This window comes from Ptiloglossa arizonensis, chromosome 6 (genome assembly GCF_051014685.1).
Source record: "Ptiloglossa arizonensis isolate GNS036 chromosome 6, iyPtiAriz1_principal, whole genome shotgun sequence".
In the NCBI taxonomy this organism is placed as follows: domain Eukaryota; kingdom Metazoa; phylum Arthropoda; class Insecta; order Hymenoptera; family Colletidae; genus Ptiloglossa; species Ptiloglossa arizonensis.
In genome coordinates, this window is record NC_135053.1 from 25,753,824 (window position 1) to 25,779,449 (window position 25,626).

At 56.6% G+C, this 25,626-nt stretch overlaps 1 protein-coding gene and 1 long non-coding RNA gene across 4 annotated transcripts in view; one reads left to right on the forward strand and one right to left on the reverse strand.

Moving 5' to 3' along the window:
- Window positions 1-25,626, forward strand: part of LOC143148488 (uncharacterized) — a 50,107-nt gene that overhangs the window by 22,257 nt on the left and 2,224 nt on the right. The window contains exons 1-2 of one of the 2 annotated variants that reach the window (XR_012992488.1): window positions 16,578-17,088; window positions 17,592-17,714. This is a non-coding gene — a long non-coding RNA (uncharacterized LOC143148488). Of the gene's footprint in view, window positions 1-16,577; window positions 17,089-17,591; window positions 17,715-25,626 lie in introns of those variants that run through there. The other variant, XR_012992489.1, reaches the window with a different exon arrangement.
- LOC143148485 (uncharacterized) lies at window positions 530-25,369 on the reverse strand. 2 transcript variants are annotated; one of them, XM_076314874.1, is made up of 2 exons: window positions 23,006-25,369; window positions 530-1,295 (listed from the first exon to the last, which is right to left on the reverse strand). In XM_076314874.1, exons 1-2 carry the CDS (start codon window positions 23,067-23,069, stop codon window positions 850-852), a joined length of 510 nt encoding a protein of 169 aa, XP_076170989.1. In that variant the 5' UTR covers window positions 23,070-25,369; the 3' UTR covers window positions 530-849. The 2 variants fall into 2 exon arrangements, with proteins under 2 accessions (XP_076170989.1, XP_076170988.1); XM_076314873.1 differs by lacking the exon at window positions 23,006-25,369 and adding an exon at window positions 1,418-2,015 and having other exon boundaries at window positions 927-1,295.

Here is a 25,626-nt window from a genome sequence, read left to right on the forward strand (position 1 = left end):
GCGTGCGTCTCCGTTGCGCGGAAAAACGTACGCGCCCGGAGAAATCGTCGCGTCTCCTCCTGGGAGGAAGCGAAGCATCGAAACGGGCTTCGATCGGTCGTGGGACCCGGGTCGACCGAATCGCTGCTTTTCCATGCAAATCCCGGTCCGGTTAATCGGATCTTCCTTCTCCCGGTTCTCTCTCGCTCGTTCCGATCTCTCTCGAAAGATTCGAACGTTCGATAATTTCGTAAAATCGTCGAGGGACGCGCGCCGGATTAGGAACGTCGTTTATTCGTCCGACGGGCGGGTAGTCGCGTCCGAGAGGAAGAAGACGAAAGGGAAGAGGAGAAGGAGGGCACGGTACGCGCCGGACTCGGACAAATGGTTCTTCTTATTATTTTCATTACGCGGCTATAATGAAGCATTAACGGCGAAGCGGCTAGAACCGAGCCGAGGGTAGGTAGGCCGGGAAAGAGAAGCAGGGGGTGCCGCGTCCGATGATGCGGACGGAGTTGGACGGATTGAAAAAAACCATTTAGCAACTGGCCATTATAATAATACGTGATTCGTTTATCTCATCTTCGTACAGTCGTGCTCGGTCGAATCGGTATTCCCCCGTCGCGGATCTACCGGTGAGTTTCTGGCTCCTCGGAGTTCTCCGAGTTCTCCGAGTTCTCCGAGTTCTCCGAGGGAGATCGAGTCGATCGGCGCCGATCGCGACCTTCGGACACGACGCGATCTTTCGTATTTCTTTCCGTTTCGTGCGGTCAGCATTGTTTCGGTTTTCTCCTCGGAAAAAATGGAGAACGGAAAAAGACGTTGTACCCGGTGAGCAACCGGTGTTCGGGAAGGTAAGCACGCGGAGATTTAAAAGCTGCCGGCCGAGGGGGTGTCGAACAGGGGGATACCGACCGCGTGTAGTATATCGTTCCCTGTCACCGAGCAGATCGAGGAGGCTTCCGTACGTAGCGAGTCGGTTTCGTGCTGGAAAGCATGATCACGGAAGTACCGTGTTGCTGTCGCGGACTGTACGATAATGCAGCAGGATGGATACCTTCGCATTACAATATGAACCTGGATCGCCTCGGTCACGTTCGCTCGATGTGTGTGTGGTCCACCTCTGGTCCCGTCCTTTCTTTCGGCCTTTTTTCTCCCCGTTCCCTCTCCCCTCGGGTTGTTTCCTCTTCTGCCGGTGGTATCTTCCCCGGGTTGACCCTCCTCCTCCTCCTCCTCCTCGTTCTTCTCCTCCTCCTCTTCTCTCCCCTTCCACTGGTTCTCCTCCTTCTCCGGGACCGTCCCCGTTGGTTTCGCCGCTGCACCGCAAAAAGACGGAAACTCATTATCCATACGAGATTTTACGGCCGACGAATTCGCATAGCGGTTTCGAACGACACGAGGAGAGCCTCCGCGCGGTAAGATTTCTCCGGTGCCTTACCGGTAACGAGAGTCCCGCGCTAGCGAGAACTCGGAACACCGTCCGCTTCGGGGTACGAATACCGTGAGAGAGCGGAGCCACGGACTCGCTCGGGGTTCCGTTTTTCTCTTTCTCCGAAGTGGTACCCGCGGGATGGGATCCGGCGTATCCGATGTCCCCGACTCTCGTCTTCCTCGCACCGTTTCCCCGCGAAAACCTCTTCCGAGTTCCTCTTGGCCGCGCAACGAGTGCAAGGATGGGAAACCTCGTCGCGACAGGCATGAATTTTTGTTCGTGCGTGCCGTGGAATTTACGTAAGACGCGACGGTACGCGTATCGTGGCATTATCGGTCAGGATGCATCGGTCTAACGAGCGCGAGCATTCAAGGATGTTTACCTTTAATATTATAGAATCCGCGGTTGAGCGTGGCACGCAAACGCGAACGCGACCACGCTTCGTTGCTCGTATTTTCAATACGCGTATCGGAAACCGCGTAATTTTCGACGCGATTGCCGTTCGAGCGTGCACGACGGGATCGCAGCCGCCGCCGCCGCCGCCGCCGCCGCGCGATTTTCCAAGCGAATCGACGATACCGTCGAGAAGCGCGCTCGTCCGCGAAATTTCCCTACCTCGTTCGTGGATCGTCGATCGTCGATCGTAGACTCCGAAAGCTCCGGCGGCAGTCGCGCCGATATAAATTACGAAACGTTTCGATGGGTCGCGACCCTATGGGAAAGGGCGGGAGGCTATTTAGGAAAATGTTGGTCGTTGAATCGCTGAGTAACATCCGGTGGTTGCCGATTTCGAATCGATCGGTATCGCTCGGTATTTATCGTTCTCACCTTGGCTGGTCGCGACCGGGCGACTACGACCGAGTAGTTTTTACGGAGCGTCGCGCCAACGACACGTCGCGCTTTTACCTATGCCCGAGTACCGTCGCGACCGGGGACTCTTCTTTTTTTCCCCACCGACTCGATAAACAACTGCGAGAACTCGGGAGCTTTTTTGTCCTCTTGCCGCGCGACGAGTTCTATTCCGAATATCGAAACTTAATCGAGATTTACGACGGTGAACGACAGACGGATCGGGGCGGTGGGAAAAATGTAATCGCGTAATGACGGTTCGTCGCGGCTGACACCTCGTGATTGGCGACCCTCCGCTATTTTCGCGCGCGTCGTTGCTTCCCGGTTCGCTCGACGCTCGGTTTCACCGCGACGTCCAGTCGTCGGTCAACGACGTCGACGAGTTTCAACGTATCGTTCGTTCGTCGCTCCGACTCGATCGTTTTGCAACGTTTGAACGCGATCGTCCAAACATTCGGTAGTCGAACGATCGGTGTCCAGGACTTTTTCCAATTTTTTTTCCGTTCCCCGCTCCCACCCGCCTCGTTTCCATTCGATTTGCCACTCCGTGTACGACGATTCTTTCCTCTTTTTGCAAACTCGTCTCTCGACGAACGACGCGCGTCCTCGTACGTATCGCTCGATACGTACGGTAATTTCTCTCTTTCGCTCCCTCTTCCCCTGCCTCTCGTTGCGTCGCAAAAGTATCCCCGTTGCTTCTCGGAACTGGCGGCGAGCGACGCCGGTGTCTCGGGTTACCGACGAGTTACCGAACCAGAAAAGTATAAGCTTTATACGTTTTGCTTTATCGTTGCAAAGTCGCCGTAATCGAATACACGAGGTTCTCGCGAGGAAAACTGTACCGAACGCGAACTCGTTCGAACGATTTTCGTTCGCAAGGGTCGAGGAAGACGCGATTCGTCGCTGTGAACGTTTCGAGGACGCTCGAGGAAAAAGATAACCTTTGGTAGGTTTCGGGTCTCCCTTTGTCCGCGTCGCGGTTCGTTCCCGAGCCAACGACGCCTCGAGAGAGATCGCCGCGTATCCGGTTTTTCGCGCTTTCTTGCCGGTGGTTCGAGGATCGATACGAATCAAGGTCGGACAGGGTCCAATTCGATCGGATCTCGAGGGATTCGAAGGAACGGGGCTGGACAAATGGTCGCGAGCTCGTAAATACGGGAGCGTGTAAGAGTATATAGTAGGGTACGGCGCGGATTAAAACACGCGTGCTGGGTTTCGCTGGGGTGGTCCGACCCCCGTCGCGAGTAATGTCGATGAATTATACCCATAAGTCTGTGCCAATGCGCGTGACGTGTCCTGCGGGGAGAGTACCGAGCCGCCGGTGATGTCGATTCGTCCAATCAGGCCGCGTCCTGTAAATGGAAATCCAAAAGTTCCTCTTCGTATCGGAATCGCGCCGATGTCGAATCTAGCGGGCATTTTGTATTCGACCGTTACTCCCGAAATTTACATCCGAAATGATATTTCGAAGATGGACAGCCTCGATTTCGTCGATATCTCTCGGGTCGCGGCGCGTTCGTAAAACTGCCTTCCAGAATCTCGTCTCCGTGAGGTTTCGATCCGGTCGTTGGAAACTAACGGATAAACCGTTCCCGAAACGCAAGGAGGACGCGAGGAAGCGGTCGGTCTCTCTCGGCGGGTGAATTTTGCAGCGCGAAAAGTATCGCGGCTCGACGAGGGGCCGAAAGAAAGAGCGAATTCGAGGGTGTACGGGTGCACCCGGTAACCCAGTCCCGTGACCCACCGCTGAAAACCCCGAAACCCTCTCGTGTTTGCGATTGATTCGTCCGACTACCCCTCGGTTTTTCATCCCTCGGTCCTTGGGGTGCGGCGTTTCGGAAGGGGAGTGCAAACTCTCGAATATTATTGCGGTAGCGAGCGGGAGAAACGGCTCGATGAAGTCGTAAAAGGCTTCGGCGACCGGTCCAAGAATTTTTACGATCGGACGCGAGATCGCGGCGTTCGTTCGTTGGTTCGTTGGTTCGTTGGTAGGTTGGTCGCGGGACGCGAGGAGTGGATTTAACGGAATCGCGGGGCACTCGGCGAGTCGAGGAGAAGGAAAACCGCGTCGGAACGACTCGACGACGAAAGAACAATTCCCAGCCGGACGCGCGGACGGACACCGGTGATTAGCGTTTCATTATCGCGGGGACAATGAAGACGCTTGGAACTCATTGCCCTTTATGATTTACCCACGTGCGGAAACAATCGATGCAATGACGTGTGCGCGGCACTACTGGCTTCGGTTATCAGATTAGAGACCGACCGGGAATAATTCGTCGGATCTTTGTCCCTAATCACAATTGATACACCAACAACGTGGCAGAATGGAGGCGGTACACCCGGTATACATACATTTTACCATTCGCCGCATGACACGTCGGGCCCGGTTGTTTATCGCTCAAATAGCCGCCTATAGGCGTGATCCCACACGGTGGCTAGTATATTTAGGCTTTCGTTAGGTGTGTGCATATAATATAAACATTCGATATGCGTTATATGCGCGCACCCGCCGTTCGGTTCTGTACGCACACAATGCCGCTACGTAAATACCCGTACGAGAGCGCTACGTGGCCAAATAGCTACGTACGCGTATCATGCGCTTGCCTGTTACCAGCGCCAGCGCGCGCTACACCGATATCGATGGACACCGGCTCGAAATCGATGGCCGCTTTATTACGACGAACGATGTATAAGCGGTATTCCAACGTTGAATCCTATTATTATACCGGACAATTATAATAATTATTTGCCTTTCTCGTCGTAACAATTAATACCGCCGCGCGGACTGGACGCGATATCGCGCGCGTATGTGCCCAGACGGTATAGATGTATTGTACGACTACACGTATCGCTCCCTACGATCGCAACCCCTGTCTACGAGAGAACGCGCGCGAGCGCGAACGCTAGCGGGAGCGCGAGCGGGAGCGCGAGCGGGCGCGCAGCCCGGCCCTTCTAGCTAGGAATAGACGCGGATACGTACGCGTACATTCGTACCTGCCGGCGTTTACGTAGACGCGAGAATACGCGTATAAGCCTGGTTTAGAGCGTTTCCGCTGCTACTATTTCTCTACGAGCGCGTGTTTACGTAAAATGCGTGCATCCGCGTCCACGTCCGTGTCCGCGTCCGCGCGTACACGCTCCTTCGTGCACGCTCGCTCGCTCGTACCCACCTACACCGAGGAATAGTTTGGAGCGCGCGCGACTACACCGTGCCGGCCGAGCGCTAATCAACTGACGCAGGATCCGCGTCGTGTACGGTCGTTTGTTTAGATGGAGTTCCAATATTATCGACAGTATTAATTAATATTACCGAGCCGTCGGTAATTAGCATAAATCGACGGAAGCATCGTAACAAATTTCGAGCCGGTGCGGGAAAAAAGTCATCGCGGCAATTAGGATTTCAATTAGATTTCAACGATGCGGACGTACAGCGGCGATTTACGTTGACAAATTTGCCCCGCGGTCGTCTGAAAGGGCCGAATTTTAGAGGCGCGCGCGTACTAAACGGCTCGTTTATTTACCGTTATTTACGAAGTAAATTTGACCGGTGTCGGTATTAAATTATACGTTGTAATTTCAGCGATCGACTCGTTAAGTAAATACCGACGCGCAAATTAACCGGACTATCCTCCTCGAGCGCTTTTTTAGATACTCCGTGATCGCTAGCCGGGGTAGCTGAATTTTTTCATCGCCCCCTTACCCCGAAACCCTCCTCGAAACTTTGCCAACGCTCGAATCGAAAAAAAAAATAAGTAAACGAATCGTTGCGATCGCTACGTTCGGCTCTTTCGGGTCGGGAACCCGTTCGAGCGCGATCGAGAAAATACATCGCCGGTATTAGCGAGGCTAAGCTAGGAAGAATCATTCGCGGCTAGTATACGAGGTAAGTGGCGGCGAGTTTAATAGTAAAACGGCTAGGGGAGGACGGTGGCGAGAGGAAAGAGGCGAGCCAAGGCAAGACGAGGCTAGGCGAGTCGAGGCGAGGCGAGGCGAGGCGAGGCGAGGCGAGGCGAGTCGGAGCGGGGTAGTGGAAACGGGTAGCAGCGCCGAAGCGGGCGTGTAAATAATTTCTGATATAATACGGTTAAAAATTACCAAGTTTAAAATTAAATAATTCATTTTAATACTGGCTGGCGGCTGGCCGGGGGTGGAGACTGCCGTCGTGGAGACGGCGAAGCCCGGGGGTAGCGGCGGCGTTGTCGGTGGCGGAGGCGGAGGCGGAGGCGGAGGCGGAGGCAGCGGGAAGGGGTCCGGGGCAGGAGCGTACCTACTCGCAGGGGGTTGACGGGGCCCGCGCCCAGGAGGCATCTATAAATTTCTAAACTTAATAAATACCTAATGGCCAGACCTGCTTTGTAGCATAGCGCTCTGTAGATTTAACTTTACTGTAAAGGTAGCGGACTCTTCCACCTCTACGGCTACCACCCCCTGCGTCCTCTTTCTCTCTTTCTCTCTTTCTCTCTTTCTCTCTCTCTCTTCGTTCCTCCCTTCTTTCCGGCGCTCTTCGTCGCTTCTCCGCCACCGTTCCGTTTTCTCGCCCGACACGCCGGGATCTCTCGATCTCGTAAAATTCTCACGAACGAAATTTCGGCCGTACGCCGAGCGCCGAGCGTGTCTCTCCCGCTCTCCCCGACGATCCGTTTCGCGCGAGAATCGAAAAGAAAACCACCGACGACGAACGCGATCGCGACTCGAGCGATCGCCTCGTACTTTCGCGAGAGATCTCGGCCGAGGAGACGGAAAAACCTCAACCACGCCGAGGTTTCCGTTTCCTGTTCCCGAACGAAACCGGCCCGATCCTCGCGCGCCTACCACGGAACGAGAGGGTCGATAAAAATCAGGCGAGCGCGAATGGAAGAAGAAAAGAAACATTAGTTGGCATTATCGCATCAACCGAGGCACGGTCGAATTCCTGGAAAAAGAATGCAACCACCGTAGCATGTATTACGATACTACACGGTACACGCCGCTGGACTTCCATTGTTGCCCCGAGTAATATAAACAATTGGCCCTGTCCATCTCCTGGTTTCCGGCCGTCACTCGGAAGCCCCGACATTTTTATGGATCGCGGCACCGTGCCCACCCGTTTGCCTACCTACCTGCTCCCTCCCTTTCTCCTTCTTTGCCTGCCCGCTTGGCTGACTGAATGCCCGACTGCCTGCCTACTTGCCTGCCTGCTTGCCTGCCTGCTTGCCTGCCTGCTTGCCTGCCTGTCTGTCTATTTGCCTGCCTGCCTGCCTGCCTACCTGCCTACCTGCCTGCTTGCCTGCCTGCCTGTCTGTTTGCCTGCCTGCCTGCCTGCCTGCCTGCCCGCTTGCCTGCCTACTACGAGTTTCTCCTTCCTCGAGACCTCCGCGAGCCTGAATATTAATGCGATTCTCAGTTTACATATTCCCCTCCATTCGCACGATGTACTCCTATCCGAACCGCACGACAAAATCCTTCGAGATTTCGAACTTCTCGATCCGCTTCCTCCCGTTAGTCGAATGTCTTTATTTATTATTCACCGATGCCCAAAAACCTCCGGGAAATTAGTCGAGAGAGTCGACGTTCGTTCGTCGTTTCGCGTCGAAACGTTTCGGTTCTCTTTCGACCGATCGACCCGTCGGACGAGCGAGAATTGGGGCGGGACGAAAAAAATTTGCGTCGAAATGAAAAAAAAAGGAAACGAAGAAGAAAGAATTGGGCGCCCACTGTTCTCGGTTCGGCCAGTTTCGAAGAAACTTGGCTCTCGCGCGGTCAGTCCGGAGCTTCGATTGAGACGTCGCTCGTAGATCGTAGGTTTATTACCGAGAAATTAGCTCGCTGCGTCGATTCTATCTCGCGAGGCGTAAAAAATCTCTCGCGAAAGACAAAAAACGTTGCGTCGCTCGAGGTACGCGAGGCGCGAAAAAACAAACGAGGTTGCGAAGAACTGTTTCTCGCGATGAATTTCATCTCCTTTTTTCCGCGCGTCCAGCGTCTCGCAACCATCGATCGTGTCGAATCAACGTCGTTATTATAAATACGCGATACGTCTTTACCGATCGTAATCTATGAATAGCGGATCATCGCGATTCATTACGGTCGACAAATATTCGTAAAAAATCCAATATCCAAGTCCGAGTACCTATCGCGAACGGTTCGCGTCGCGCGGAGAAAAACATCGTTCTCGATCGTTCGAAACTTTTTCCGTATCGCTCGAATCGATACGAAAAATTGTTTATCGCGTCTCCGTTGTTTCGTCGGGAAGAAATTCGTTCAATCGTCGAAAAATCTTCGATCCCGATCGGCGACCGTTGTTCCGTGTCGAGGAGGGAAAAAAATTTGTATCTCCGGGAGGGTTAACTCGTCGCGGGTGATCTCGATGCGCTGTTTTAATACGCGGTACGAAACGAGAGGTTTTAATTTCTTGGTACGTTATACGAGCGTCGATGTAAACGCGTGTTTCTCGATAATTAATTCCTGCTCGCCGGTTGGAACCTATTCGAGGACACGCAGCGCGCTGCAACCCGATACGCAAAGATCTTCCCGGACATCGCGAATCGAAGCTGCGGTATCGATCTACGAACGCGCGTTGCCGGAACCTACGAAGGTTTCCTCTCCGACAGCCTAAAATACAGAACGCGCGAACGCTTCGATGGACAAGCTATGTAATCCACGGTCTCTGAATTCGAAACTACCGGGTGGTACCACCGGTCGCCGATTCCCGTACCGTTCTCGAACCGTTCTACCTTTTCTTTCTCTCGATCGTCTTCGACACCGTGCAACTTTGCCGATCGATCCTCGGAAACGCGGTTTCGGAGAAGACGAAAAAAAAACGCGTCCCGGGCAACGTTTTCCAGCGAATCTCCTCGCCGTTAAAGTCGCCGGTGGTTGGTTCGCGCGCACCCGGGGGGATCAATTTAGCCCCGATCGTACGGAGACAGCGCGATGTAAGTTTCGCCGGTCGATCTCGGTCCCTGTTTTCTTTCAATTTCCGTCGCTGCCGCGGCTACGAGTCAATCACGGAGTATGCACGAACCTCGCGCATTGCCGTGAAACAAGCTGCGGCATACATTAATCACCGATGCTAATGGTATCATAGCCGACATAGCCGGTTCGTACTCGCGCGTTCACCCTCTGCTCGACGGAACGGGGAGGAATCGAGAGAAAGAGAGACAGTCCGACCCGTATAAAACGCGTACGCGCGTTCAACCCTGGATTTCTAACTCGACTCGCGGCTACGCTTTTCTTCGCGCGCGCCCGCCCGCGCCATCGAGACGGCGCGCGATCGAGAATTTTTCTTCGGGTTTCGGGTTTCGAAGATCGTTTACCGATCGATTTTTCCGTCGCGAGGAACGACTCTAAATCGAGCCGAATTAACGTTTCGCGAAAAGGTTCGCATCGAACGATCGAAAGGAGAGCGGCAAAGAGGTATCCGATACCGGTCGGGATCCGGCGTTTCGGAACGCCTCGGGTTTCCAAGGGGAGAAACAACGGGGCGCGTACGCGACGAGACGAGTTGTTTTCGACGAGGGAACGTCGAATTTCGCGAGGCGAACGTCGATCGTGCGTAGGAACGACGCGCATACGTGACCGTGCACGAGAAAATGCGAAGATGCATGGAGAGAGAGAGAGAGAGAGAGAGACCGAAAGAGAGGGAGGTGGAGGTTCGCAGGGTGGGAGGGAAAAGAGAATGGACAAGAGAAAGTCAGAAGGGCGCAATGGCCGCTCTCTCGAGGGGTGGAACGTTCCACGGGTGTTTCGAGGAGGCAGAGGTGGATGCGGAGGCGGTGGTGGCGGTGGCGTTGGAGGTAGAGGTAGAGGCAGAGGCAGAGGCAGAGGCAGAGGCAGAGGTAGAGGAACAGGAAGAGGTAGGGGATCGGAGGCAGAGGGTAGGAGGTAGGAGGTAGGAGGTTGTACGAGGAGGCAGAGATGGTGGTGGAGGCGAACGAAGAGAAGGGACGAGGTTCGTCCTATCAATCACGGTATTATTATCGAGTCCGTGATTAGCAAGGCATGCTAACGATATCTCTGGCCGGAGGCAGAGGGCAACGCTAGGCCGTTGTGCTCTCGCGCATGCACGTGTATGTACGCATCGTTCGGCGAGTTGCTCCGGTGGATGAATGTGCGCGAGCCGTACGTATTTCTCCGGTACGTGTGTCGTCGGGCCGGACTCTGTGTTGCGCGCGGATCGGTGTTGGCCGCAATGCAACTGGAGTGGCCACGATGCGATTCCAGAGTAGTACCGGAGTGTACCGTGTATACGGTGCTGGTACTGGTGCTGCTGGTGCTGGTGCTGATGCTGCCGGTGCTGGTACTGCTGCTGGTGCTGGTACTGCTGCTGCTGCTGCCGCTGCCGCCGCTGATGGTCTCGGCGATGGTGGTGGTGATTTCAACGACGATGGTAGAGAAGGTCGATGAAGAGGGACGAGAAGGTAGGGAGGAAACGAGGGCCGGAGAGGCAGGGAGAAAGATAGGTAGCTAGGTAGATAGGACAGGAAGCACGGAGGAAGGCAAATGGAGAACGAGGCGGAGGAAGCCACTGTTACCGGTGCTTGGCTGCTGTCTAGCTGCTGTTGCTGGCTGCCGGCACTCGGCCGTCGACGATGTTGCTGTTGTACCGTTTCCCTCGGCGTTGCCGTTGTTAGCCAGTTGCCCGGTACGTTGCCCGCTGAATGTTTCGCGGAGGGAACGGAGATGGTTTCTAGCCGGGTATGTAGGTAGGATGCGCGTGCATCGATTCGAATCGTCAACCCTTACCGCGAACCGATCGTCGTCGCGTCGAAGCTTCGGAGTATCTTCATGGTCGGGGAACCGGTCGATGGTCAAAATGGCGCGGAAAGTTTCGCATCGACGCTGGTAACGATCGTTCCCGGACGAATCCGTCGATCGGTCGGTCGGTCGGTCGGTCGGTCGGTCGGTCCTATCTCTGGCGTGCGGCCGATATTCGGGTTATACGGATCGCTCGCAATGCGATTCGCGGCTAAACGCGTTACGGGGAACGTAATTTAGTCCCGGTTGCATAGCCCGTCGTGCACCGTGTTCGCGCGGACGCGGGTGCGCGCGAGCGGGTGGACGCGACTAGGTGTGCGATCTCGCCGATGTATTTCCCGTTGTACGTACACGCGCGACACGAATCTCCCGCTCGATCGTTGGTCTCTTTCCTGCTCCCTCGCGTCCCGTGTTTGCGCTTGTCTCGCGTTCGGTCTCCTCTCTTCCTCGCGCCGAGTTTCTCTCTGTGCCGGTAATATTCGCGATGCGGAGAGTCACCGGCGGCGGTGGCGGCGGCGGCGGCGGCGAATTCACGAGGGATGGAGGAACGCGGGGCGCGTGGGGCCGCGGTGGAGAGGTGGACCGGCGGAGGGTGTCACACAGGCGGCAGGTAATGATATTTCGCGCCCATTATGAAATATTCGAAATGATTTGCCGGGATTGTGCATTTTGATTCGACGTACATCCGCGCGACACAGAGCCATCGCGAGCCTGTGTACGAGCGACGTAGCGTCGGGACGCCGATCGCTCGAGCGACGACCGCCCTCCTCGTCCGCTCGTCCCTTTGTCCGTTTTCCGTTCGGGTGACCGAACGAGTCTCTCTCGAGTTTCTCTCCTCGCGGAAAAGGAAACCGTCGCCGGACTCCTTCTCGGGAAACTCGCGATCCTGAAGCGATATTCCGAACGTTCAATGAAATCCGCTGAAATACGGATCCCTGGGGTGTCGTTAATACCGTATTCGATGCGCAATAACGAGCCGATAAATATTTAATAAAGTACCGAAACGTATAATAATAATGTAATTACGCGATGATGTCCAAGTCGTAATAATACTAATTTAAACCGTAATTCGGCGCGGAAGCGATACGACTCGCGTCCCGTTTCGCGGATAAAAAGAAAAAAAAGGCGAGAACGAATCTCTCCTCTCGGATCCGAGAGTTCCTCGGAGGACGGGATCGAGCGAGGATCGCGCGAGGATCGGAGAGGTCGCGAGCGCGAGCTCGAGCGCGAGCGCGGGTGCGACGGAAACGGGGATAATTGGAATCGGAGGTTGCTCGAGGACGAACGCGCGGAGAAAGATAGACGTCGGAGGATAGATCGGAGGTAGTTGGTTTAAATTCTCTTCTGCTACCGCAAACATGCATAATGCAGCCAGGCGGCGCGTGTAAACGCGTAAACGCCGGGCGGTGCCAACCGCTAAATACAAAAATCCCCAACCACCTGTGAAGCACGCCGCACCGTCCGGTGGCTCGGTCGTGTGTGCGTGCTTGCGTGTTTGCGTGCGTGCATGCGTGCGTACGTGCGTGCGTGCGTAACGCGTGTGGGCACGAGCGCTAGCACGAGTAGACGCCGATGCGCGGGTGCGCGGGCGCGCGGGCGCGCGAGCGCGCGTGGTTGCGCGTTTCTGTGTTTTTGTCCCTGGCGCGCGTTTCCGCGTTGCAGCGGCCGAGAGTGCCGCGTGTGTACGTTTCCAAGTTAATTACAGCATAATTGCGGTCGACATTTTGTTGTTCGTCGTTCGTCGTTGGTCGTTCGTCGCAGTTGTCGGCCGGCCGACCCACGGATCGCTTTCGGATTTTCTCGCTCGGAAATTCTTGCGATATCGCGCGCGCTTATTAGCATTGCCCGTCGTGGCGCACGAATTTCGGCTCGTTGCGCCCGAATTACGTTCGTTGGCGAATTATTCGCGCCATTCGAAGCTCGCGGCGCGCGGCTCGCGTTCTTTACGGTCTGCCGTCTGGGACGGTATTGTACGATATTTCCCCGCCAACCCTGTACCCCCTCACCCGCCTCTCCCCTTTACGAATTTTTCACCGATTCTTCTTTTCGCGCGTTCCGTTCGAAAGATCGACGACTCGATCTCGCGAGCAAAGTCGAAGCGACGGGAGAGCGGAGAACGGGAGAGAAAGCGTACGCGAGCGAGATAATGGACGAAAGGGGCGAAGAGGCAGAGACGGTAGCGGCAAGGTTAGGCGAGGCGAGGCGAGGCGAGGCGAGGCGAGGCGAGGCGAGGCGAGGCGAGGCGAAACGGGGCGAGGCGAGGCGAGACGGGAGCGGCGGAGGTTCGTCGAGAGAAAGACGAGCAGAGATGGAAACGAGGAGGTGTAGATGGGCACAAAAGCACGAGATATTCAACCCTATCGGATCGTATATATCTGGGTGCACCCTCCCACCCCATAAATTGATGCCAATGTACCTACGAGGCCCCGGCACGTTATACGTCTGAATATTACGCACACTCGGCCCTATGGACATCACGGGCGGCAGGGAACAGAGGGAGGTCGGTCGGTGGGTGTGTGGGGGTGGGGAGGGGTTGGGAGCGGTGCTCCGAAGGGTGGCCAAAGCGGCGAGGTACGGTAAGAGGGGTGTAGGCAGCCGCGTACCTACACGAGTCGCACACCATACCTCGGTTATACCGTATAGAACACAATTAAGTAAATGAGCACGGGTTGCGCGCGCTATAGATACCCTCTATTATGTGTATTGATCTCTAGCACGGACTCCAGTTACACGTAATACGTGTTTTGTCATTTGCGCGTTCGTACGTACCTGCCGTTCCTCTCCGTGTACACGACGCAGCGTGCGTGTGCGAGCGGCTGGAATAGATATCCTCGCGGAGAAAGACGGACGATCGGATGGAATCGGAAGCGGAGAGGTCTCCGGAAGCAACGTCGCGTCGCGCGTCGTCCCTCGCCACTCGATGTTTTCGGACGAATTTTTCGAATCCGACGGTCCGCAATTGGGTCGACGACGTCGACGACGACGACGAGGAGGACGAGGAGGAGGAGTGCCATCGTTCGCCGTAACGACTTCCGAACGCTTTCGCGCAGAAATAATTTGCCTCGATTCTCGCTCGGCCGACGGAAAAAGCCGGATACACGGTCTCCGTAACATCGTCCGGTTCTTCGACACTTTCGTTTCCATGCCGCGTGCTCGAGCGACCGGCTGCGCGGGGAAATAGCGCGCAAAGCGACACCGATTCCTTCGAAATACGTATCCCGAGCGCGACGATGGCTCTCGTATTTATTTCTCGGAACGAAGAAACGCCGAGAGTCGCTTCGTTTTGTTTCTTCGCGAACGCGGTTTCGGCGTTTACGCGATGGGCGGAACGAGAACGGAGAAACGCCGCGGTTCCCGGAAACGTTGAATTCGATGTTACGGTTTTCGAGCGCGAGGAGAGACCCGATGAGAGAGGTCGCGCGCGAACCGGGCCGATAAAGTCTACCGGTTAATGGTTATTTTCCGGCGGCCGTAACAGTTTCGCGTTTCTCGCTCGACCGTGCGAAGATCGCCGAGGTTTCGACGCGCGTGATCAATTTCGAGGTCTCGGACGATCGTTCGGAAATCGTCGAGAAGGAATATTCGGTTTCCCTTCCCGGATCGTGCTCGCCGCGGCTCGGCGTACGCACGAACGCGCAGTTACCGCGACCCGTCAACAGGAAACGGAAAGATAGTTATCCAGCGGCTAGGTAAAAAGAGCGAGAGGGCCGGGCAGTCGGCCGGCCTGCCGGCCGGTGAGCCCGCTCGAGAGGCGACCGGGTAGACGCGATAGTTATTTATTTTCCCGAGGCTAATTATAATATTACGCAAGTCGACGGTATACGCGGTCTCGTAACGCGGATGCAAATGCGACAGACATTTAGTTATACCGAGGCGACTCGGCAAATCTTCGGCTGGAAACCGTGTTTTATTCATACGCTCGTCCACCTGCGGAAAAGACATGCACGTATTCGCGCGGCGAGCACGTACCCGGTCGTGTCCCTTCGCGTACCGAACCGAAAGCCATCGTTTAACGGAGCAACGATACATTTACAATTTAAACGTTCGCTACCGACTCGAAACGGAATCACGCCGAAGGCGAGGGGACGGAGACCGCGGGAACGCGGGAACGCGGGGCCGCGGGACCGCGGGACCGAGAGAGAGAATCCGTGCCACCACGTTGCCAGACACGTGAGAATTAAAAGGCATTACGCGTTCCAGGATTCGTCACGAAGCTCGTTTCTAATCGCGTTTAATCGCGGCCGAGTCCTATCGGGAGCTCGCGGCGATCTCGATCGCCTCGCCGCGCCACGTCGCGATCGCGAGGTTTCTACGGAACGCCGAACGATCCGCGCGATCCGCGGAAAGGAAAAGAACGTTGTCGGAAATATCCCAGAGCGGGGCCCACCGCGAACGTTTATGCAAATTCTCTCTCGCGTTCGAAGCGACGCGGCGGAGAACGCGGCCGGCTAATAACGGAAACGTAGCCTCGTAAAAGGATCTTAATTTATGCGTTCGCCGGAATAGCGGTTACGTCGATACGAATTATTCTTCTCCGCGTACGCGTACGCGTGTGCCAGCGCGCCCGCGCGCGGCTCGATTTTCGTAACAGCGGAAACGCAACGTCCCCCTCGAGAATCTCGTTCGGTCTCCGAACGTCGCGCCGTAACGGCAATTCCGCCGATAAAGATATTATTCTTTCCCGTAACGTCGATTCGTTCGACGACGGATGCTCGCCGTCACGAAAAGATCTCGTTTAATTCGTAGTTGGCACGAAACACCGGTTGCTAGGATAAAGACATTATAGTTACCGCGCGTTCGCGCGGACCGCGTCACGAGAACGCTATCGCGTACCGATTTCCTCCCGGAGTGCGCGCGCGGGACGGACGTATTCGCCCGTAGCTAGGTGTATAGCCGCACCGTCGTGCACGGGATGCGCTTACGTAACTCGATGCAAAGCCACGTGCATCGGACACGGACGAGTCTCTTCTCTCCTCGCGACCCGCTCGCGCGCTCTTTCGCGCAACGATATATTATTTATATAAGCGGAGCTCTCCCGGCGAATCCTCCCACCGTTGCGAATTACTGCGAACGCGAACAATGCCCGTATCGGCGAGCAGTCTCGACTCGAAATTTTCCAGAGGCCGTGAATTTTCGCGACGATTGCTCGTCGTCCGCCGTCCTCGCGTCTCGAAACGGTGCTCGTCGATCGGTCTCGACTCGTTTTCGCGAGCGCAAGGTTCGCCGACTGCGCGCGGATTCCCGCGTCCGGGAGCTGCGCTCGCTCGAGCGCGTTCCCCCCGTCTAGCTACGTAGGAGCCGCTGTCCCTGCCGGAAGTGCGCGGCCTCGCGCGGCGTAACGTTATTTTCAGATTTCCCATTCACGGTCTACCGTTTAGTTTCGATTTGCCGCTTCGTTACGACGCCCGGAGATTTACACGGTCAGATAGGATTGTTCCAGGCTAGCATCCCCCTTCCGCCCCCCGAGATCCTCTTCCTCTTTTTCCAGCCGCTGATACTCTCTTCCTTTGCGCCGGTTCGTCCCTCGCGCTCGCCGCACCGTTCACCGCGCGCCTACACTTTTGTCTTTTACGTAACCCTCTTTCGTCACCGCGCGCGATCTCCTCCCTGGATATCTCTCTTCGGGATCGCTCTTTTTTTTCCCCGTCGCTCGGCCGATCTTTCCCGCCGGATAATTCGCTCGGTGCGTATTTTGCATTTCAAATCCGCCCGGTCGAGCCGAGCCGCGCTCCGAGACAACGATATTTCGTCGGCTCGACGCGACGACCAGAAGGCGTCTTTCGTTTCGTCGACTCGACCGAAAGAAACAACCCTACCGTCTCGAATTTCGCGGGATGCCGGGGATTCGCGAATTCGTGCGCGCGTGGCCTTCCCCGCGACGCGAAATGGAAATTTTTATCGAGAGTCTCGTACTGGAAAAGCCGCGCGAGGGGTGGAACCGGGGCTCGGAAAAACGAAGAGCGAGAGGGAAGGATGGAAAGGGTATGCGCCGAGGTGGACGAGGGGGGTCCACGGAACGGGAGAAGGCGAGCGAAGAAAAAAGGAGAAAAACGTCGAGAGCGTGGTGCACCGTGCCCAGCGAGTAATAAGTTAGTAATAATATTTTCACAATATCTCTCCTGGATTGGATGTTATTTCATTATATTTTATTGCCTCTTACTATTACTCTTGCCGGTGCGCAGCCCCGGCTTCCCTCGGCAGCCCTCGTCGACCAACACTACCGCAACTACCGTTACTACCACCGTCGCTCGGTTGCGTCCCGGTCGCTCTGTTTTATTATCTCGAGCCTCTCCGCACCGGGGGAATTCACTCGCGGAACTCATTATTGAGGGGTTTATTCTGCTGTAACCATTGCTACCCGTACCCTACCCCCTTGTTTCTTTCCTCCGACTCTTCCGCCTCTCTCGTCTTTCGTTCTCCTTTCTCCGCTTCGGTTCGGTTCGGTTCGGTTCGGTTCGGTTCGTCTTTCGAAGCTCGACGTCTCGCGAAATCTCGACGCGCGATCCTCTCTCGTCGAAAATCGGCCACCGCGCGCGAAACGTTTCTTTTTTCTTCGAGTAGTCGCGTTAACGGTAAAACTTTTCTTTCGCAGCAGGACACCGAGGAGCAGCGCCGCGACGAGTGGACTCGGAGGAGAGCAATGTACCTCGCATGGAGAAAACGCGAGCTCCACTATCAACGGTATCGACGACGCCCGAGGACGCGTAACGTATAGGTGAGTGGTCGCGACGCGCCGCGCACGTTTCGTCGAAGGAAAGAATCGCGAAAGTTCGCGCCACGTGAGAACGACTCGAGGCGCCGTAAACCCGACGAACGAAGACGTCGTCGCGGTGCAACGACGTTCGCCGGACGCGCGGAGACCCGACGACAGAAATAGCTGGCTGTTGTCATCGAGAAATTGCAACGACCGATCGTAAAAGTATTACATCGGAGGCTCGCGACGCCGCGCGGGCACGGCTACCGTCGCGATTCCGCAACCTTTTTCTCCTCGGGAGGAGCAGAGGCGGATTTCTTGGCGTTTCGCTCCGAAAAATTGGAAACGTCTGGAGGAAAGCGACTCGATCTCGGCGTTCGGTCGAGAGTACGGTGGCACGGGCTCCTCTCTCGTCGTCGGAGAAAACTCGGCGAGGTTGACGGTTCGTTGCTCGCGGATCTTAACGGGCAAACGGCGACGAAACGCGCCGGACGGAACGCGTCGATCCCGAGTCCCCGCGAGCAGATGCGACAATTTCCCGTCCAGCCGCGGGAATTTAAACGATTACGAGCCGGCTCGTTCCGGCACGGTCCGCGATGATTTTGTCGCGGGTTAACTCCCGCGCGTTTAATTCGTCCCGCTGCTTTCGCGAATTAACTCCCTCGCCCACGTTCCTCCTCGCTCTCCTTCGATTATCGACGTTCCTCTCGGTTTCTCCTCGGCCCACCTCCTCTCGTACGCACGCGCTCCCTTTTAATTCGATTCGACTCGGTTTAATCTAATTCAATCTAGTTTAACTTCGTTCGATCTAATTCGATCTAATTTTCGTTCGTCCCCGTTTCGTCGTCACCCCCGCGCCGCGACGGGTCGAGAGGGATCGCGTCGGGTCGGCTCGGCTCGGGTCGGGACGGGACGAAACGGGACGGAACGGGACGATTTGTAACGTCTTGGAAAAAATTGGCTCGATACCGGGACTCGTGGTAGCTGCGACGGGAGTTCCGTTCGCTCGAAGCGGCGCGAGCGTTTTCGACCATTTTCCGTGGAACAAAAGTTACGGTGCTCGCTGCGGAACGCATCGGCACCGAAATTAAATTTCTCCCCGAGACAAAGCCCTCTCTTCCGGTCGAAAAGAGGGACAAGTTGTAATAATAAAGGCCGTTAATTAAATTTTTGCGCGAATCGGTCGCGAACGGTGGCCGGTCCGGCGCGCTTCGACGGTAACAGAAATTTCCGCGCGAAAGTTCCGTCGGACTTGGTCGCGCGCAACGGAATTTTATGAAACGCGGTGCGTGTTCTTTCCGATACGCCTGTCGGGGCAAGCCCCGTCCGTACAATCGCATCTCCCCTTTCTATTTGACGTTGTATAAGATATATTCGCGCTGATCGTTCCAACAGTCGTGCACACGCTCTTTCTCTTCGGGTTTCTACCCCTTCTTCCGTTTATATCCGTCTCTCCCTCTCGTGCCGCGACCCCCGTACGTTTAATTGTTATATTTATAAAAGGGGAGAACCGACGTACGCAGTGATACGTCGAAGGGATACCGGTCGGCTCACCGGCGAGACGCGCTTTTTTTTTGCCCGAGAGACGCGCGCGCGACCCCTCGGTTTCGCGAATCGATATTAACCCGAAACGAACGCTACTCGGTTTTCTCGCGCGCGATCGGCGAACACCGCCTCTCGATCGCCCGCCAAGAACCTACGAACGAACCAACCGAGGAAGGAAGGAGCTCGAAACGCCACCACGACCAACAACGTCCAAGCGCGGGCGCGGGGAATAGGCTGCCCGAATATTGGACAACTAATTACCTAATCACTCGTTATCTACCACAGGCTCGGAGACCGGTAGATCGGTGCTACGAGCGCGGCCGGAGGTTGCTGGCTCGTAGAATAGGTTGCCCAGAGGGCCATTGTGATACGCGAAGCAGAATCGTGCAGGATCGTATATTATCGATGGGAGAAGGGATCGAGGGCGGCGGACCCTCTCGACCCTCGACGCCCCTCCGCCGGGTCGTCCCGGCCGATACCGTTTCCCGAATCCGTCGTCGTTGCTCGTCGATCGTCGACCGTCGACCGTCGACCGTCGACCGTCGACCGTCGACCGTCGACCGTCGCTCGCTCGCCTTCGAAGAACGCGGATCGGCGAAACGACGCGACAACCAACGGCCCGATGTCTATTCTCGTTCGTTCCGAGCTACCCTTTTTCCACGCGTTTTTCATCTCCGACTACAAACATCGTCGACCGGAATAGGTAATTATCGATAATGCATCGAGTTCGCGAGCGAAACGCTTACCGAGCGCTCGAGATACGAAAACGTATTTTTAATCGACCGTTGAACGACACAACAAGCGGAGATTTATCAATACGGTACGCGATTCCGTCTACTGGGAACGCTTCCCCGCGGATCTATTTTCGCGCCCGGTCGAATCGAGCGTATAAACGCTCGTTCCGAAATACAGCCGCGTTTCAGGAATAGATAAACGCCCGGTTCGAATCGCGTTCTCCCTATTTTAATCCCTTCTCGAGATAGGAGCACGCGACGCTGCGCCCGAGCTCTCGATTCTTCGGGGCTCTTTCCCTCCTTGCCGAAAGATCTTCGAACCTCGAGGGTTTCTCGCCTCGCGTCCCGATCGGTATCCGGTGACCGCGACGCGCGCTCGCTACGACGACCGAGCCGACCGCGATCGAAGACGCGTCGCCGGCGCGCGTTACGCCCGAATAGGAATCCACGGTGCTATTTCGGGCAACGTCCTGCTCGGCATCTCGATGCTCGGTGCCGGGCGTCGGACGACCGCGCGTCTTTCGATCGCTCGACTCTCGATTCGGTGATCGCTCGTCCAGCTCGGACCGACGAGACGTCGCGCGGACCGAGAGCGAACACCGAGGAAGGGTACGGTTCGAGGTCTCGGCCGGAACAAAGGGCCCGTTCGAGCCCTCGTACGGCTCTCGACGCGCGACTCGCCTCTCGCATTTTTCAACGGATCGATTCGCGCGAACGTTTAACTAGTCGTTCGATCGCGACGGAAACGGATTCCTCGCGCGTAAACTTTGCCGCGAGGACGACGACGACGACGACGGCGGCGGAATTATATATCGAAGAAAGAAACGCGGAAAAGGGGGCAAGGGTGGCGAGAAAAGGAAAGAGAAGAAGCGCGAATAGAATGGACGGTCGAGCGATCGAAAATAAGTGGTACGATCGGGCTTTCGAGCTTTCCAGTCGCGCGTTTCACCCCGACACGGGGATGACAGCCGTTGAATAATAGAAGGAGCCACGTCGAGGTTAGATATTCTTACGATCACCGAGAACCCTTCCTTTCCGGCGATACACAGCTAAATCCTCAATAATTCAGCGTTCGGCTCGAACGCGTTCCCTGTTCCCGATTGCGTACAACTATATGCGGTGCGTTCTCCGGTTAAACTCCACCGATCCTCGGAGAACGTTCGATTCGCGCGCGAACAAGTTTTTTCGCTCGTTCGATCGAACTCGCCGGTGACGGGCACCACGGTGACGACTTCCACCCGCGTGATTTTCACCCCACCGGGGAAACGAAGGATCGAACGCGAGTACCGACGCGGCTACGGAATTCGATTCGATTCGATTCGCGGGAAAAATCGCGTTTCGATCGCTCGGGCCTCGTCCTCCGTGCGAGCGGGTTAACGAGATCGGCGGACCTTTTAAAAGGACAGAGCACCGCTGCCGAGTGGTGGCCCCCTTCAATTATTCAGGCGCAATTAACGCGTCAATAGGTCCGTTGCACCTGGCTGCCGGGGCCGGGACCGAACCGGACCGGGCCGGGCCGGGCCGGGCCGTGCCGGGCCGGATCGAGTCGGGTCGAGTCGGGTCGGGCCGTCTTTCGCCGAATCCGTACGCAAGTTCGCGAAACGGCACCGGGCTACCGACTTTTCTTCCCGTCTGTTATCTCGCTTCCTCCCCTCCGGCTTTTTCTTTCCCGTCTTCTTTCGGTTCCTCGAGCGTTTCTCCCGGTGTTCTCGCGTCGAACCGCGACCGAAGGGACGCGGCACGGAACGAGCAAAGACAAAGGGGTAGCCCGCCGACTCCGTGGAAACTGGGAATAAGTGGCAACGATTCGCGAGACGATTCGATCGAGGCGGCCTTCGGGGTAAAAATCACGGGCGAACGAGATAAGAGATCGACCGACGTCTTCCGACGTTTCGTAAGATTCCTCGAGCGGTATCTCGAAGGAGCGCGCAGGACGCGAGGGAAAAAGCCGACCCCGCGAAACCGCGCTCCCATCGATAGCGTTGTCGCGCGGCCGTTTAGGTACGCTCCCGTACCCGACCGACCTAGACGCGTAGATGCACCATCGGTACAGGTATACGGAGAATGGCGCGGAAGAGAACGAGAACGAGAACGAGAACGAGAACGAGGCGTAGAGAGGAGAGACGGGGATGAAATGCGGGGTCGCAAGTCGGTATTGTCGTCGGTTACAAATCAAATACCCGATATCATTGTTCGCTACGAGCCAGGCACACGGCCACCCACCCGCTCCCCTTTTACGCCACCCCGTTCTGCAACGTTAACCTCGCGCGCAACCTGCACGCTCCGTCGCCGCGGCTACGACCAACGACCGTTGCCGGAACTTTCCCGAAAGAGTGGGCCCTTCGATCTTTCCTCGAGTAGCTCGCCGAAAGTGCACGCGCGCGCGACAACCTCCTTCGAGGAGAACGAACCGATAAAGGTAAACGCTGAAAGAGATTCTCGGAGATTCCTCGCTCGGAATCGCGACTCGTCGTTCGGTCGGTGGATCGGACCGTACTCGGTGGACGTTTCGAACTCGAGAGAGAGGGTGGGAGGGAGAGAGGAGTCGCCGTCGGTGGATCTCCGCGGAGGGTTCGCGGGGACGGCGTCGTCGCGATCGCGGCGTACTCTCGATCGCGAAATCGAGACCGCGGTAATTAATCAGGGGGTTAATTACAGCTTAGTCGACTCGTCTGCTCGTACGTCGGCGAGAACTCGAAATATTCAGGCACGGGGTAGCGTTCCTAGCCGAGGAGCGAAAGCAAAAGGTAAAGCGGAGGGGTGCCGGGAGAGGCGCGAACAGAGATAGAGCGTAAGGGGGTACGAGGGTGCAAGGGGCGGCGAAAGTAGAGGGCGAGAGCGAGAAGGAGAGCGCCAGGAACGGCGAAAGGGTGGGAGGAGAAGGTGGAGGAGGTGGAGGAGGTGGAGGAGGTGGAGGAGGAGGAAGAGGAGGAGGCTCGCCTCGGCTAGGCACCGCAGGGGTAGGCGATTAATGATTCAGGGGCAGAATTTCGCGATGCTGAAATATTAAGCATATAACTCTCTTCCTCTTACCCGGTCTTCTTCTCGTTCCGTCCCTTTCCCCCGGCCCGTTCTTCGTACACGGCCTCTCTTCCATCTTTCTCTCGGTCGTCCGCGTACCCTCGCTCGGTGTCTTTCTCTCCTTTCCTCCCCGTCGCTGCGTACCCTCTCGCGTTCCGCTCCTCTTTCTTCCTCGCTCGTCTATCGCTCGCTCGGTGTATACGCACGGTCCTTTCACGCTGCACGCGCGTACACACGCATACGCGGCAATGCACGCTCGTTCGTCGCCCGTTCTCGCTCTCGCGCTTAGCCACACGGCAGCAGCACCGGCAGCACCGGCACCGGCACTAGCAGCACCACCAGCACCACCAGCAGCAGCAGCAGCAGCATCATCAATATTTCTCTTTGCTCATTGTTCTTGTACAATACGTACAACGGCTGCTGCCGTCTCTGTAATTCCGGGGGGAGCGGGCAGAGCCAGACCAGGTAACGGTTACCCTGGAAATGGCTAATTTCGTGCCATCTCGTCTACTCGCGCGACGCTCGACGCTCGACGCTCGACGCGCGACGCGCCGTTCGAGACGTTCGAGACGTTCGAGACGTTCGAGACGTTCGAGACGTTCCGCGTAGATTTTTCAAAAGGTCCTCCTTCCCGTCGGTTCGAATCTTGGCGCCGAGACGTCGTCGAGGTCGGATCTCCGAGCGCTCCCGAGAACCTTCGGACGATCGAGGCGTCGCGAATCCGCGCCAAGATGGACGGAAACTCGGTACTCGAGGCGCGAGCCCCGTCCGCGCTCCGCTGACTCGACGAAACCTCGGAAATCCCGACACCGATGCTTTACGAGTTTATTTCGTACCACGGTTCGTCCCGTTCCGCTTCGTTCCGCGCCTGCCGGCCGTTTCCGTCCATTTTTCTCGTCTCGTATTTTTTCATAACCGGCCCCCGAGAGCGCGCGGTGCCGTCGCGAAAGTACTGTCGGCGCTCGGGAAGTCTCGGCGCGTCGAATTCGCGAGGACGGTTCGGTAACCGCGTCCGCGAGCCGCTCCGGAGCCGATTTCCACGGATTCTTCTCCGTCGCGAGCAGAAGAGCCGAAACGAGTTCCCGAGTCTCCTCGGTCCTCGTTCCCCGTCGAGCGTACGTCGCTCGCCTCCTCGGCCGAGTCGAAATTTTTCCGTCTCGCGTCGGGACGCAGGGCGTCGGTATACTGTTTGCAGTTAAACAATATTACGTAGTAAAATTTATGGCCGCGGCCCCTTCGCTCCGCGCACCCTTAGAACGCGCGGCGCGCCTCGGTCTCTCGGTCCGCGCGGCTGAAACTTTCAACGATAGGAGAAATACGAGCGTTATAGCCGGTGCCACCCCTGCCTTCGCGCCCGGCTCGCGATCATCCACGGCTCAACGGATACTACCCCGAACCGGGATAGTTTTTCGCGGTGCGTTTTTCCTACCGGAGGGGGAACGTTCGCGGAATCTTTTTCGAAGGAGCGCGCTCCTCGGAGGAGACGACGCCCGAAATACGCGGACACCGCGAACGACCACCGAGCGCGAACCCCGCGCTTTTATCGCGACGCAATCTCGCGCACCGTTTACGCCGCGTGACCCGTAAAAACCGTAGCAATATTCCTTCCTACCCGGGAAATCCCGCGAGCGTCGTTATTCGGATACAAGTTCAACGACTCCGCGCTCGATTCGCGCTTTTACGCTTCCAATATCGCGCGACGATTCTCCCCGTTCTCCCCGTTCCGCGGGCCGAGCGAGCGAGCGAGCGAACATAGGGGAGCGCGAGAAAAAAACGAGAAGAGGAGATCTCTACCGACGAGAGGAGGAAAAGATCGCGAATCAGCGGCGGAGAAGCGACTCGGAGACGATCGGTCGACTCCGCGGGGGCAAAGGAAAGGGGACGACGCTGGTCCCAAAATTCGCGTTAATAGCCATTTAGGAGTGTCTGCCGGAGTCGGAGGGACAGACGCGAACCGTCTCTTTGTACCCTTAATTTCATTAGGACGGCCATCTCTCCTTTCTACCGGCGTGCCGTAACTCTGTTATCGGGAAGCACGACTCCCTAAATACGATCGTTAATATTCTTGCTTGTCTCGAGAGAACGGCAGGCTGGGAAGCGTCGTTGTCGTTAAATAATCGTTTCCCCCGTTCCCCGCGATCCAATTAGTCCGTCGCGGGAAAGATTCGGCGTGGTTCGATTCGCGGCGAGTTCTCGGCGCGTCTCGGCCTCGAGAAACGCGCCGTCGAACGGAGTCCTCCCCGACTCGAAAGTTACCGCCGCTACCTCGTTGAACTCACTTGTCGCGCGAACTCCGACCCGGTAACTCGTTTCGCCGACCCGAGAAATCGTTTCCGAGCGAAACGGGACGACTTCCGACAGCGATCGATCCCTTCGACCCGACCGGTCGATTCTTCCCCGACGATCCGATCGGAGGGGAATACTCGGCCGCGTCCGGCCGGCGCGAGCCGATTTCGCTCGCCTCGAGGAAACGCGAGACCGATCGATCGTCCCTCGGTGCTCGGAAACGGACGCGACGAGTTTCTCGCCGCGATCGAGATCGTTCGACGAGGAAAGGACCACTCGGGCACGGGTCGCGCGCGAACGTCTCCAGTTTCGCGGTAAAAGCGCGCGTCGCGCTCGGTCCCGATTTT

Excerpts from the sequence above, each read along its gene's own strand:
- LOC143148485 (XM_076314873.1), bottom strand. The coding sequence starts at position 1,741 with ATGCCACGATACGCGTACCGTCGCGTCTTACGTAAATTCCACGGCACG. Across the intron at positions 1,296-1,417 it reads GCGCGGGACTCTCGTTACCG|CGGCGAAACCAACGGGGACG; the intron begins GTAAGGCACCGG and ends TTTGCGGTGCAG.